This window comes from Nycticebus coucang, chromosome 3 (genome assembly GCF_027406575.1).
Source record: "Nycticebus coucang isolate mNycCou1 chromosome 3, mNycCou1.pri, whole genome shotgun sequence".
Classification (NCBI taxonomy): Eukaryota; Metazoa; Chordata; class Mammalia; order Primates; family Lorisidae; genus Nycticebus; species Nycticebus coucang.
This window is the reverse complement of record NC_069782.1, coordinates 12,195,678-12,212,141: the sequence shown is the minus strand read 5'-3', so window position 1 is coordinate 12,212,141 and position 16,464 is coordinate 12,195,678. Positions and strand designations below refer to the sequence as shown.

Here is a 16,464-nt window from a genome sequence, read left to right as displayed (position 1 = left end):
CATTTAAAAACCTCTATGCTTCGGTTTTCTTATGTATAAAATAGAAAGAATAAAGCCCGACAACCTACCTGGTAGAGGTATTATAAAGATCAAAGCTGGATATACACAGGAATATTTTGTAAGCTGTAAAGTACTTTATAGACATTAGTTTTTATAATTTATTAACGATTCCAATTCTGTAACTGACTCAATACCTGAACCCAAGCAAGATTCTATGCTATATCTCTCATCTCATTCACATTGAAATGTGAATGGCAACATTTCATTCCCACACAGTTCAAATGCTAGACAGTGTAATGTGCCATAATTCAAGCTTCTAAGAAAAACAGATTACACTAAGAGCACTGCTAACTATCAGCATTACTTTCAACACTTAGTTTTCCAACTATACCACTGCTAAACATCCTTATTTAGTTAGACTGCCCCAATGAAGCAAACAAATTATCTCAATTTGTTCTAATCTTCTTCTCCTACCCATCCCCCAAACAGCGTTGAGTGTAAAACAAAATTAAACCAAATAAGCACTAAGGAGATACAAAGTTGCTGACAACAAAAGTAAGTTCTCCCTACAGTGGATTACAGTATAAGCTCTTTTGATCAATGAACTTGTTAAATTAACTAATGTTCTCCATTTCCTAGGTCAAATATGCCAAGGATGCTTCCGGCACCACCTATAACTAATAAGCAATTCTCTCCTACTGCCCCCAGCCCCTCTCCCAGCAGCTGAGTTTTATGCTTACCAATAATCACTTGCATTTTGACATCTATCTGCTTGAAGAAGTTGTAAGTACTTATATTATTAAATGTTACATAAATCAATGACATATTTAGAAAAGGTTCAGTGAAAACAGCTCTAATTTGAATTCTTTGAGAATTCTTTCTTTCTTTTTTTTTTTTCTGAGACAGAGTCTTACTTTGTTGCCCTCAGTACAGTGCCATGGTGTCACAGTTTGAGGGGTCCTCAAACTTTTTAAACAGGGGGCCAGTTCACTGTCCCTCAGACTGTTGGAGGGCCGGACTATAGTTTTAAAAAAAACACTATGAACAAATTCCTATGCACACTGCACATATCTTACTTTGAAGTAAAAAAATAAAACGGGAACAAATATAATCACACCGCCATATGTGGCCCGCGAGCCATAGTTTGAGGACTCCTGGTTTATAGCAACCTCAAACTCTTGGGCTTGAGCACAGTGAAATGCTTGGAGTGCTTTAAACTACGTAAAAGCAGTAAGCTGCCATCTCATAAAGTTTGTTGAGATGACTTTGCGTAACAAAAGCAAAACCTCCACAATGGTGGTTTTCTTCCCCTCCTTTTCTTTCACCCAAGCTAGAATGCCAGGAACTCTGCCTAGCACACAGTAACTTCAAACTCCTGAGCTCAAGCAATTCTCCTGACTCAGCCTTCTGAGTAGCTGAGACTGCAGGTACGCATCACTACATGGGCCTCGCTAATATTCTATTTTTATGTAGTAATAGGGACAGGTTCTCACTCTTGCTCAGGCTGGTTTCAAACTCCTGAGTTTAAGTGATCCTCCTGCCTCAGCCTCCCAGAGTGCTAGGATTACAAACGTGAGCCACCTCATCCAGCCTCTTCCCCTCCTTTTCTTCACAGGTTTTTAATTCAAATGTGCTGTTTGGGGCTTATATAACATGATGAAAGAGCCACTGAAACAATGGAATGCTGGTCTACTTAGTGTTAATGAACTTAGTTGTAATAATCCTTAACCAGGTTGAGCTTCAAGAGTGTTATGAAGTCCCCAAATGGTAAATAAAATAATGTGAGTGAGTGAGCACATTCACACATGACCACATTTTCCCTAGGTGAGTTAATAATTCTCAGTACAGGCTCGGCGCCTGTGGCTCAAGCGGCTAAGGCGCCAGCCACATACACCTGAGCTGGTGGGTTCGAATCCAGCCCGGGGCCTGCCAAACAACAATGACGGCTGCAACCAAAACATAGCTGGGCGTTGTGGCAGGCACCTATAGTCTCAGCTACTTGGGAGGCAGAGGCAGGAGACTCGCTTGAGCCCAGGAGCTGGAGACTCGCTTGAGCCCAGGAGCTGGAGTTTGCTGTGAGCTGTGATGCCAGGCACTCTACCCAGGGTAACAGCTTGAGGCTCTGTCTCAAAAAAAAAAAAAAAATAATAATAATAATAATAATTCTCAGTACAGAGGAAAGGGCCCTCAAATAAAAGACAAATTTTAGTTCTTAATTCAGCTACTAATTTTGAATTGTTACCTTGGATAAGTCACTTTACTTCTGTTAGCCTCAATTTCCTTATCTTTCCAAAGGGGACATTTGCCTCATCTACTTTAAGAGGTGGTTAGGAGGCTAAGATGGGAAAATACTGATGAAAATGCTGTACAATAATCAAAAGATTATAATTTTTACCTCTTTTAAAATCATTAGATGTTGACAAAATCCTTTCTGGGGAGGATTTTTATCTATTTAGAAAGGAACAGCAAAAGAATAAGAAAAGGCATACAATTAAAATTCGTCTTCATCCCATTCCTGGGCTCCTAGATTTGTTGAGCCAACACCATGCTGAGGAGAGGCAAAGATCACAAATTCTGTTCCTGCCCAGCTCAGGCTGTTCCATGACCACTGTTCCATAGTGATAAACACCTCCCAAATCTCAAAAGCACAAAGTGAGAGTTCACTAAGTTAGGCGCATTAATTAGCAGTACTCATTTGGATTCTGTATTCATCAAATACGAAAAGCAGCTATTCAATATTTGCCTGTGTGCACTACTCTAAGATCTTTAATTCAAAGGTCCAACCAGAGTACAAAATAAAGCCCAAGAAAACAAACCAAAATAAACCTGTCAGCATCAGAATGTGCCTCAAAGTAAATTAGCAGCTTTAAACCATGGCAAAGAGTCTGCAGCAGGCCTATGGCAGAGACAGCATGAGCAATGAATGTTCAGGTTACAGAAGCAAGTCTCTGCTGCAAAAGAAAGGAAAAACAAAGTAGTTTCAAGCCAAGAGACTACTTTTTGTGCCTTAACAAATTCCTATTAACTTTTTGCTTAACTCCTTATTGATCTCTAATCCTCACGGGAAGAACACCGTATTATACTGTACCCTTCCAGACTCTCTTAAACTCAGTTAAGTCTACTCCCATACTTTACATCAATTGCTTTAACTTCCTAGGTCCAAAATTAAGCAACATTTTATAAATAATGAAATAACTGCCATTAGTATGCAAGTCTAGATTAAGAGACTAATCATGATCCCTTATACACTACAGCACCCTAGGTGAAAAGTACAGGATGAAACAGACAAAATGTCACTCCTTTTAAAGCAGCCCACAGGATTGCAGTTCTCAACTTTGGCTGCACAGTAGAATCACCAGTAGAGATTTCTAAATATCTGAATGACTAACCACAATCCTAAACCTGCTCAATCAGAATCTCTGAGGATTGGGTCTCCAGCAATCAGTATTTTTTCTGATATATGACCATTATATCAAATACTACCCAGGGGCATACATTTCATAGCTCACAGAAGCTCTAGGGAAGACCCAAACCAGAAAGAAAAACAAGCAAACAAGATCTCTATGCTCTCTTTAGAGTTGGGATAAATGATCACGTCTGTCACCCAAAGTTTACATCTTCAATTTTAACACGAATCCCAGTGGGAGATGAACATAGAGATGACCACCACTTTCTCTCCATACCCTACCAGGGGTCAGTTTGATGTCAACCCAGGACCAAAAATGCAAGAATTTGGCAAATATTCTCAAATCAGAAAGACATCTAAGTAGGTCAGTATCGATTATGGGCCATCCTGGTTTTTAAGATCAGCTTCAGGGGCTCTGATGAGATTCAATTAACTTTGGGAAAAGGAAACTATGTCAACCCTTTCGTTTAGGACTATAATGACTCATATTCCCTGGACAAGCCTAACAATGCTGGCTATTCTTGATAACCCATTAAGAATCATAGATAGGCATTCAAAGATATTTCTAGGAGCTTCCCTTGTCAAATCTCCTGAAGACTGTCAATATCCCCAAACAGCAAGGAGACAAATTTCATTCATAGGCTAGGTGACTTAAGCCACACCATTTCTCTAAAAGGCAGCCTTGTCTATTGCTCTATCCTAATTCTGCTCCCGCTTTCAAATAGGAAAAAGACAAGGAAGGCATTTTATACACTCAGTTAAACCACACAGAGGATGTCTCGTAGGAAATAGTTCTGCTCTGACCAACAATAGGGCCTGGGCTTTTTCCAATCTTCTCCCCATCTAACAAAGAAAAGCAGCCCAGAAACTTCGCTTTCTCAAGCAAGCCTTCCCTGATTAAAAACATAAGGCTGAATTTCCCTAAGGAGGAGAATGGAATTTTCTAACTGCAGATTGGAAGGACTAAAAAATCTGTGCAGGCAGGGGCTAGAAACCAGAAAATAAAGAAGACAAGTCCAGGATATAGATATGAGGAAGCCAGGAAACCAGGTCAAACTGTTATTCTATAGCCTAGAGAAGAAATAACAAGGGCAAAAGCAACAGTCATGATTTTGACTGAGTGACTATTTTCTCCTGTAGTAACAATTTTAATAACACAACTATAATACTTTTAGAATTAAGAAATATATTTAATTTAATCTCTAAAAGTAAATTTATTACTGAAATGTCTCATTACCATCCAGAATAAGTAATTTCAAGAAATGCTCTCTATCATTATATCCTTTGATAAAACACACACACACACACACACACACACACACACACACACACACACACACACACACACACACACACACACATATCCTATGAGTTACAAACAGCAGATACCAACCTGGGCATCCCTTGCTGGGAATCCATGATAACCTGGAGTCAGAGGCTCGTTCTAAGGTAAAGAAAAAAAAAAATCAAACTATTAGAAGAAAGGAAATGTTAAAAATAATCAAAATCTTGCAAACTGACCAAATATAAATTCTTATCCTGGTTCCTAAATGTTCTATTGCTGCCTTCCACTCTACCTAACTTCAAATATCTCTCAATTAAGCCTCTACAATGGCAAAACAAACAAAAAACAGTAAATGCACAGGAACACTATTTTTTTTTTTTTTTTTTGTAGAGACAGAGTCTCACTGTACCGCCCTCGGGTAGAGTGCCGTGGCGTCACACGGCTCACAGCAACCTCTAACTCCTGGGCTTCCGCGATTCTCTTGCCTCAGCCTCCCTAGTAGCTGGGACTACAGGCGCCCGCCACAACGCCCGGCTATTTTTTTGTTGTTGTTGCAGTTTGACCGGGGCTGGGTTTGAACCCGCCACCCGGCCCCCCATGTGGGGCCGGCGCCCTACTCGCTGAGCCACAGGGGCCGCCCAGGAACACTATTTTTAAACACTATTTTCCTCCTTATGCAGCTAGATCTGTTCCCTTCTTAGTATATCTCAACCAGGGTGCTATTGAGATTTGGGGTAGAAGATTGTGGGACTTTAGCATCCCCAGTCTCTACTCACATAAGCCAGCAGCATTCATAATCAGAAAACTTGCACATATTTCCGAATGTCCCCTGACTGGAAAGCGGACAAATACCACCCCTGTTGAGAACTATCTCCTTGACCTGGGAAAGTTTCATCCCCTCCTCTATCAACCTATTTTTCTCAATTCTTTTAAATCTACATGAAATTCTATCTCTGTTCAAGACTTCCTCTACCACCCTATACCATCCTACAGACCTAAGTGACTCCTTCTAACATGTATACAGGGTGGATATAAAGTTAGTGTGCAATTTAAAATAGTTTAAGATAGTAAATTGCACACAAAATTTATGGATACCCTGTATATGTCAATATTTAGGTTATCTGTGCAATTTACTTTTCATATTATTTATGATTCTAGTTAGTCTTATTTTTTTAAAGGTATATCATGTTAAGTATCTGTCTCATCTTCACATTCAACTACTAAATAAAGATACTTGATAGCAAGGATGACAACTAATAAAAGCTATGCAAACTCTAATTTAGTATAAGGTCATACAACATCAGCACTCATTTCTGGCTTACTTGACCCATTCAATCATTCAGTTAACATATATTGAATACTAAAATTTTCCAAGTACTGAAAAAGTGACCGACAGAGTAGGAAAGATGAATAAAATAAGTTCACTGTTTTCAAGGGAACTTTAAAATGGGAGGAGATATATGTGCACACAAAGGAGATAAATAAAGACTATATGGTGCTTTTGTAATTTTCAAAGCACTCAACACAGGCTAAAGATATTCATCCTTCCCTTCCATCCATTTACACTTTCATTACTACTAGTAGAACAGCAACTGAAGAGAAATTTTCACTGATGGGACTTTCAAATATAACAAGAGAAAACTTTACATCTAATGGTAGATACAGCAAAGATATAAACAAATTCCTATCTTTGATAGTCAAAATTTCACACTCCTTTCAAAACTATGAAAACCAAAAGTCAACTTACGTATACTACAGACACCTTGTGTCTTGTTCCCCATGGTTTCCCCAAGATCTAGCTAGTGTCTATCTAACACATGGTGGAAAGTAACCCAAGGGAATGGGTAAATAAATAAATGGAGTTAAATAATCATAAATTATTTAGAAAGATAGCCACTGATTCAATCACAGAAATCCAAGTTCTCCTTTTCTATTCCTAAGACCCTGTAGTCCCAGTTACTTGGGAGGCTGAGGCAAGAGAATCACTTAAGTCCAAGAGTTTGAGGTTGCTGTGAGCTGTGATGTCACAGTACTCTCTACCAAGGGCGACAGCTTGAAACTCTGTCTCAAAACAAAAAGAAAAAGAAAAGCAAAAGAACATCTATTCCTAAGTCCCAATTATGGACATTTTAAGATTTATAAATTAATTTTCCCAAAGAAAGCATACCAGTCACTAAACTGCCTTTAAAAAATTTTGAGTGCCGAGTGGTGCCTGTGGCTCAAAGGAGTAGGGCGCCGACCCAATATACTGGAGGTGGCCGGTTCAAACCCGGCCCTGGCCAAAAAACTGCAAAAAAAAAAAAAATGTTTTTTTTAAATGCCAAAACAATCTTGAGAAAGAAGAAAAAGACTGAAGAACTCACACTTCCTTTTTTGTTGTTGCTGTTTGTGTCTTTTTTTTTTTTGAGAGCTGTCGCCCTGGGTAGAGTGCCATGGCATCATACCTCAGAGCAACCTCCAACTCTTGGGCTCAAGTGATCCTCTTGCCCCAGTTTTTCTATTTTCAGTAGAGACAGGATCTTGCTTTTGCTCAGGCTGGTCTCGAACTCATGAGCTCAAGCTATCCACCCGCCTCCCAGAGTGCTAGAATTATAGGCGTGAGCCACCGCTCCCAGCCCATACTTCTTGATTTAAAAAGTTTACTGCAAAGCTACAATAACTATCAAGATGGTATCATACTGGCATAAAGACAGACATATAGACCAAAAAGAATACAATTGAGAGTTCAGAATTAAAGTTACAGCCAACAGATTTTTGAAAACGATGCCAAGACAGTTAGGGAAAAAGAATAATCTTTTCAACAAATAGTGCTGAGACAACTGTATATCCATATGTAAAAAAATAAAGTTAGAATCTTCATGTCATAAACAAAATCAACTCAAAATAGGTCAGACCTAAATCTACAAAACTCTTTTCTGTTTTTTTTTTAGACAGCATCTCCCTTTGTCAACCCCAGTAAAGTGGTGGATTCATAGGTTACAGCAACCTCAAATTCTTGGGCTCAAGTGATCCCCTTGCCTCAGCCTCCTGAGTAGCTGGGACTACAGGCTCCTGCCACAACACGTGGCTATTTTTATAGAGACAGGGTCTCTCTCTTGCTCAAGCTGGTCTTGAACTTACGAACTCAGGCAATCCACCGGCCTCAGCCTCCCAGAGTGCTGGGATTACAGGCGTGAGCCACTCTGCTCAAGCTTTACAAAACTCTTAAAAGAGAACACAGGAGTAAAATCTTCATGACCTTTGGTTAGGCAACATAGTTTCTTCAATATGACACCAAAAGCGATAGAGGAAAATAAATTATACTTGCATCAAAATTAAAAAATGTTGTGCTCCAAAGGATACCTCAAGTAAATGAAAAGACAATCCACAGAATGGGAGAAAATATTTGCAAGTCAAATGTTTGATAAGGAACAAGTATACAGTATATGTTTAAAAATAAACAAACAACAACAAAAAACCTTACAAATCTACAACAAAAGAACAAATAACCCAATTTTAAAATAGGCAAATAATTTGAAGAGGTAGCTCTCCAAAAAAAAAAAGATATGCATATGGCTCAGTGCCTATAGCTCAGCAGCTAAGGACACCAGCCACATGTACTGGAACTGGAGGGTTCAAATCCAGTCCAAGCCTGCCAAATAACAATGACAACTACAACCAAAAAATAGCCAGGCATTGTGGCGGGCACCTGTAGTCCCAGCTACTTGGGAGGCTGAAGCAAGAGAATCATTTAAACCCAAGAGTTTGAGGTTCCTGTGAGCTATGACGACACGGCACTCTACCGAGGGTGACATAGTGAGACTCTGTATCAAAAAAAAAAAAAAAGAAAAAAAGATATGCATATGACAAATTAAGTATATGAAAAGATGCTTAGACTCTTTAACACATTATCCAAATCAAAACTACACAGATAAAACTCACTCCCACTAGAATGGTTATAATCACAAAGTCAGATAATAACAAGTGTTGGCAGGATGTAGAGAAATTGGAATTCTCTTACATTGTGGGCTGGAATGTAAAATGGTATGGCTACTTTACAAGCAGTTGGGTAGGCCTTCAAAAGGCTAAACAGGGTTTAACGCATGTTAAACCTATGACCCTGCTATTCCATACCTAAGTAAATAACCCCCCAAACTCAAAACATATGCCCACAGACAACCTTATGCATGAATGTTCATGGCAGCATTATTTTGTAAATAATCTAAGAGTAGAAACAGCCCAAATACCCACTGATTGATGAATAAACATGATACATCCATAAATAAATATTATACAATTTTAAAAAGGAAATATGGATACAACATGGATGAATTTGAAAACATCATGCTAAGTAGGAAAAAAAAAGGCCACGAAGTAGGCCATGCATGGTGGCTCATGCCTGTATTCCCAGCTAGGCCAAGATGGGAGAACTCCTTGAGGCCAGGAGTCTGAGATCAGCCTGGGCAACACAGCAAGACTTGTCTTTTAAGGCCACAAATTATATGATTACACTGATATGAAATGTCTACAATAGTCAAATCTATAGATACAGAAAATAAATCAGTGGTTCTAGAGGATATAAGGGAGAAATGGGTAGTGACGCCTAACAGATACCAGCTTAATTCTGAGGGTAACAAAAATGTTATGAAATTAGGTATAGGCGATGGATGCACAACTCCGATTACACTACTGAAAATGCTAAAAAACACTTCAAAAATTAGAGGGACTTTACCCAGCAAATGCAAGCAGTGTAACCTGGCTCTTTGTACCCTCAATGATTCCCCAACAATAAAAAAAAAAATCTTCCCCAAATCATAAAAAAAAAAATAAACTTCAAGAAATGATACTTACTGCCTATGAGTTGTATCTCATTCAGTAATAATAGTTATGGGCAATTTTGGCTATTTTTCACATTGATTTTTACAGGGGAGACATACACAGTTTGTATTGCAATCCCTGTGAAAGGGTCACAAGCTCTGAAATAACAGAGCTCCTTCTAAAATCACAAGTGCCTTGTTTGTGGATGAAGATGATTATCACCAGATATCAAGCAAGTAATCAGTATAGTTCCAGAATGGAGAGGAGGAAGAAAAGAGGCAAATGTTAAGTAGATAATATGGAGGTATACAAAAATGTTATTTCCTACCATTAGGGAAACTAACTCAGAGAAGGTAAGTCCCTGATCCAATAGGGCATAGATTATTGAAAGCCAAAATGCCGACCTGGGTCTGTTGAACTCCAAAGTCCCTATTCTTTCCCTTTTGGCAAGTTCTTTTCTCTAATAACCATTCCATATCATCCCTCTACAGTAAATACTTCAAGACTGTCTAAGGCAACGGTTCTCAACCTATGGGTTGCAACCCCGTTGGGGGTTGAACGACCCTTTCACAGCGGTTGCCTAAATACATCCTGCATATCAGATATTTTCATTAGGATTCATAACAGTAGCAAAATTAGTTATGAAGTAGCAATGAAAATAATTTTATGGTTGGGGGTCACCACAACATGAGGAACTGTATTAAAGGGTCGCAGTATTAGGAAGGTTGAGAACCACTGGTCTAAGGGGATTTTATGATTAAGAAAGTAATCAGGGGCCAGGCACAGTGGCCCACACCTATATTCCTAGCATTCTGGAGACTGAGGCAGGTAGACTGCTTGAGCTCACCAAGTTCGAGACCCGCCTGTGCAAGAGCAAGACTCTGTCTCTAAAATATAGCCAAGAAATGTGGTGGGCGCCTGTAATCCTAGCTACTCAGAAGCCTAAAGCAAGTCAATCACTTGAGCCCAGGAGTTTGAGGTTGCTGTGAGCTATGACACCACGACATTCTACCCAGGGTGACAAAGTGAAACTCTGTCTCAAAAAAAAAAAAAAAAAAAATCAAAAAACCCCAAAAGCATATTTATAGAAATTTGTCACTCTTAGATAACATCTCACATATAAACCAAATTCCCTGACATCTGAGAGTTCAACAATGCTTTCTGTAAGTTCATTTTGTCAAAACCTTTAATAGCAAAGAGAGACTTAACAGGCTACACAGAGATATGTCAGAGGAAATGGATTTACTCCTCTACTCGCCTTAAGGAGGCATTACTCCTTTATTCCCCAGCTCTCAGATAAGGCTATTTGGAACTCTTTAGAACTCCCTGCCTCTATGAGAGTGGCCTACACTTAATGAACAGGCTTCATTCATTGCCTTTTAAATTTTACCATGTATATATCTGTCCGTTACAAATGCATTAATTTTTCACGATTTTCAATTGACAGACATGGATCCTATTGTGTGTATTCTTTAGCATTTTCCTTCCTATGCTCAATACTTTGTAAAATTCATCTCTACTAACCCACATCACTATATTTCAATAATTCTGACTACTATTTAGCATTCTATCTCATAAATATGTCAAAATTTATCTGTCCTATCTTCCTGTTAATGGATGTTTAAATTGTTTCCAGGCTAGCAGTCTGCCTTCCTTTCTTTTCTCTTGCTTCTTTTCTCCTGTCCACGGCCCCACCATCTTCTCTTTTCCTTCCTTTTCCCATCGCTTCCCCCCACACACACACTCTCTTCCCTTTCTCTAATATAAAATAAACTTATACTTTTATATCCTAAAAATAAATGAATAGCTTCCAGTTAAGGTTTATTTGTTCTGTGATCACAAATAATGCTGCCTGTGAACATTCTTTTAGATTTGAGATATCATTTTTCACTAAAATCAGCAAAAATGAAAAATCTCAAATTAGCAAAAAGATGAGTAAATGGATACTTTCATATCTGATAGGAGGGATATAAATATATTGGGATCACTGTTTCAGAAAGCAGTTTGACAGTACTATTGAAATACTGAATGCATATACCTTCTTGTAATTTCACATCTCTCTAGAGAATCACTTGCACATGATTTCAAAGCATGTGCAAAGATTTTTCAATAGTGCTGTCTGAAATTGTGAAAAACTAGAAAGAACCTCTATTTCTATTGATAATAAAGAAACAGTGTCATCAATTATTATATCATTTCAACATCCTATCTGCAAGTTTAATAAGGTAAAAACTTCATGATCACAGGTCCTATTAAATGATAGAACAGTCAGTGTGATATATTTTTAAATCATAAAACAAAAAATTATTTCTATATGCATAAAAAAAGGTAAATAAATGCACAGAAAATATCTAGAAGGATATTCAACAAATTTCTAACAGTTGTTACTGCTAGGGAGGAAAATAAGATTGGTGGAAGGTCAAAAGGGCATATTTTATCTGAATGGTTTGAATTTGAAAACTATAAAATTCATATATGACTTAAGAGTATCACTATTATCAGTGTTTCACAATGCTTTATAACTTATAAATCTAACTTCATATAACCTTAGTCTTCACAATGCATAAAACAGGTTTTATAAACTTCATTCTACAGATGACAAAAGTGAATTTCAGAAAGTTTAAGTGATTTGCTCAAAACCAAATAGCTAATGATAGTGGCTGAGATACCTTCAGATCTAGGTCTTAATTCTATACCCAATACTTCTACTACTTCATGATGACCACTAAAAAAAAAAAACATTTCCCTGGGCTGGGTAGGGATAATTATGATTGTCTAATGATTTACAGATCTGAGTTTTTATTCAGTGTAAAAATAATAACTGACATTTAAAGCAGAGGTGGAATTAAAAGGAAAGCTAGTGGAAGAGATAGATATATTAAACTCCAAAAAGAAAAGGTTTTAGTAGCTATGTGTCTGTAGTAAGCGTTATTGCTCCAGTTAAGACTGAAAGACTTAAGACACTTACTGTGCCTCAGTATAGAGACTGCTCAAAAATAAAAAGAAATTTATGAGAAATAAAACATCAACCACGAGAATCTTTAACTATAGAGGTCAATAATTAAACCTGTTTAGAAGCTTAAAATGCAACAGAAGGAACCTTAAGTAACCATCAGATAGGACTACAACAGACCATGCACATATGGTGGATACTCAGAAAAGTGATATATAAGCAAAAAAAAAGGAAAAAACTCAACTTTTGTATTCTTCGTTGACTGCTTAGAAGCTCTCATATGCACCTAGGTTTTAAAAAATCCATTTAAGCACAAGAATCCTTTAATTATTCAGTAAGAGTGAATTAACAATTGCTTTAATGACAAGCACACTGGCAAGGGTTGGTGTTCTTGCCCTTGAGGAGCTCAGAGTCACAATAATTACAAGATAATGGGACTGATATCATAACTAAAAAATATAAAAAAGAATTATAGGAATCCAGAAGATCTTTATAAAAAAAAGCGTCTGTGAGGCTGGGTGTAGTGGCTCATGCCTGTAATCCTAGCACTCTGGCAGGCTGAGGCAGGGGGACTGTCTGAGCTCAAGGTTCGAGACCAGCCTAAGCAAGTACCAGACCCGTCTCAAAAAAAAAGTGTCTGTTAGCATGGGGAGTGGGTAATAACCTCTAGCCTCCTAACAGGACACAACCTCTAATACCATGATGGATTGATACATGCTGAAAACTGTTCTGTTTTGTTTTGTTTTGAGATGGTGTGTTGCTCTGTCACCCAGGCTGGAGCACAATGGCTCCATCATATGTGGCTTAGTATAACTTCCGATTCTTGGGCTCAAGTAACACTCCTACCTCAGCTTCCCAAGTATCTAGGACTACTGGCATGCACCATGACACCTGACTAATTTTTAAATTTTTTGTAGAGACAAGAGTTTTGCTATGTTGCCCAGTCTGGTCTTGCCTCTGCCTCCTTCTCCTACCTCTGCCTCCCAGAGTGCTGAGATTACAGGTGTGAGCTGCCACACCCAACCAACACAATGGTTTTTAAATTCCTATTTCTAGGGCAGCACCTATGTTCACTGGGCAGGGCACCAGCCCCATATACTGAGGGTGGCAGGTTCGAACCCAGCCCTGGCCCAAACGGCAACAATAACAAAAAAAATTTTTTTAATTAAATTCACATTTCTAAATGCTTTCTGGAAATTATCAGTATCATTTCTGAATGATCAGCCAACTTATTTTCCTATAACACCGGTATAACCACCAAAATTACTGGTAAAATTCCACCAAAATTACTGGTAAAATTACCAAGAATGGTGCACATAAGAGGGAGGGGGAAAGCACTGCTTTCTTAAATATTTTAAAAATACAGTTGAGAGGCACTAAAAAGACTTAACAACACTAACTATCAAAAAGTACTGCTTTCAGCAAAAATTATGGTTGCAATATAATATACTGGCTATAAATACTAAGCAATGATCAACAGAACACTAACCAAAATGAAGTGGCCTAAGGAGACTAGGAAAGACAACATGCTACCAATCTTCTCTGGTTTCATCCGCTTAAAAGATCATGTGTTGAACAGCCAGAGTTTTCTTATGAAAGTGTCTCCTATTGGCTTCTATCACTGATGTGGGTTGGCTAACCAAGCAACTAAGAAACAAATCTGAAAAACCATCCTATTGCTCCTTTCTTTTGTGTTTAATGAAATCAAACCAGTTTCACAAAATGGAAGGGGAAAAATAGTGAGAATGGAACAGAATAAATTCCTGCTACCCTGCCATTTTGAGAAAGAAAAGTAAATGTAAGCAAAAGAAGATCAGAAATGAAGCTGCCCTCTACAAACACAACCTGGCTGATATGCTTAAAACCAAATAGCTAAATGATAGTGGCTGAGATAGCTACAGATCTAAATGAATTTCATATCACCTTGCACATGTTTAACAACAGAAGGTAAGACTTAGACCACACTGATCCCCCAAAAAGTAAATCAAGTAAGTCAGTTATTCATTACCTTATTTGTAGCAAGTTAACCTCTTTTCAAGTATTCAGCCTTTTTTTTAACTGGGACATGGAAGGGAATACTATAGACACAGAAGTACCTAACTTCTATATGCTATTATATGCAAAAATTAAGAGCAGCAACAAGCACCTTTGGCTCAAGGAGATTGCTAACCAACCACAGGGCACCATTTTGCTTCCAACCATATAAGGTTCAAAGTACCTAGAGATGTATCTCTTACAAGGGGTATGAATTTGGAAGTATCTAAGAATGCAGTCCCAACTGTTAATGGGTAAAATAAGCTGTCCTGTCACAATAAAACAACTCATTCCACCCCCATGAAGACAATCAATGATAGCTCTTTGTAATCCTATTTGTTTTTTAAATTTAAAATGCCCTGGTATAAGCAGTATGTTTTATGATAACATCTTACAGAAGGATTTACTGAATCATTGACGCTCTTCTTTGAAACACAGAAATTTTCTTCTTTTCCACACTAGTCACAGGTATCTAATAAATAACCAGTCAAACCCCTTTCTTTGGTCACTTCATACTGGTCAAGGGAACAATACAACAAGAGGACATCTTAATTCTAAATATTTATGCACCCAACTTAAATGCGCACAGATTTATGAAACAGACCTTGATTGATCTGAGCAATATGGTGCCATAACACCACAATACCTGGGGATTTTTACACCCCTCTGACAGAAATGGACATAATCTCTAAACAGAAACTAAACAAAAATACAAAGGACTTAAATGGGCTTAATAGACATATATAGAGCACACCATCCCAAAGCTAAGGAATATACATTCTTCTCATCAGCCCTGGAACATACTCTAAAATAGATTATACCTTAACATGCATACATACACACATATATCAACAAAATTTAAAGAATTGAAATTATACCCTGTATATTCTCAGAACACAAGGCAATAAAGGTGGAACTCAACCCCAACAAAAACGTTCATCCCCACACAAAGGCATGGAAATTATACAACGTATGCTGATGACAATTGGGTAGAGGAAGAGATAAAGGAGGGAACTGTTAAATTCCTCAAACATAACAACAATGAAGCTGCAAGTTACCAAAGCCTTTGGGATACTGCAAAAGCAGTCTTAACAGGGAAATTTATTGCATTAGACACCTACATCTGAAAAACAGAAAGAGAGCACATCAACAAACTAATGAATTATATTAAGGAAACAGAAAAAGAACAGTCTAATCCCAAGCCTAGCAGAAGAAAAGAAATAACCAAAATTAAATCAGAGATTAACAAAATTGAAAACAAAAGAATCATCCAGAAAATTAAGAAAATAAAAAGTTGGTTCTTAAAAAAAAAAAAAAAAACCTCAAACCTTTGGCCATTAACTAAAAAATGGAAAAGTAAAATCACTAATAACCTCCATCAGAAATGATAAAGGAGAAATACCAACAGATATCACAGAGATACAAGAGATTACTACAAGAAACTCGATGCCCAGAAATCTGACAATGTAGAGAAAATGGATCAATACCTGGAATTACACCCTCTCCCTAGACTTTACCGGGAAGAAATGGATCTATTGAACAGACAAATACCAAGCATTGAGATCAAAGAAACAATAAAAAATCTTCCAACAAAAAATGCCCTGGTCCAGATGGCTTCACACCAGGATCTATCAAACCTTCAAAGAAGAGCTTATACCCATACTGCAGAAATGATCTCAAAATACTGAGAAGGAAGGAATCTTCCCCCAACACGTTCTATGAAACAAACATCACCCTGATAACAAAACTAGGAAAAGACCCAACTAAAAAGGAGAACTACAGACCAATTTTCACTAATGAATACAGATGCAAAAATACTCAACAAAATCTTAGCCAATACATTACAGCTACACATTTAAAAAATTATACATCATGATCAAGTAGGCTTCATCCCAGGGATATAAGGCTGGTTTAACATATACAAATCTATAAATGTAAACCATATCAAAAGAAACAAGAACAAAGACCAGTTGATCCTCGCAATAGGTG

The 16,464-nt window shown here is 37.7% G+C and overlaps 1 protein-coding gene across 22 annotated transcripts in view; it reads right to left on the bottom strand.

The window, feature by feature from the left end:
* RBFOX2 (RNA binding fox-1 homolog 2) overlaps positions 1-16,464 on the bottom strand; it is a 310,217-nt gene that overhangs the window by 202,544 nt on the left and 91,209 nt on the right. For all 22 annotated transcript variants that reach the window (XR_008378936.1, XM_053585209.1, XM_053585211.1 and 19 more), the window contains exon 2: positions 4,800-4,850. Coding sequence is in view for 20 of the 22 variants with exons in the window: in XM_053585209.1 (XP_053441184.1) it covers positions 4,800-4,850 (51 nt within the window). In the remaining 2 variants the exon portion in view is untranslated. The remainder of the gene's footprint in view (positions 1-4,799; positions 4,851-16,464) is intronic.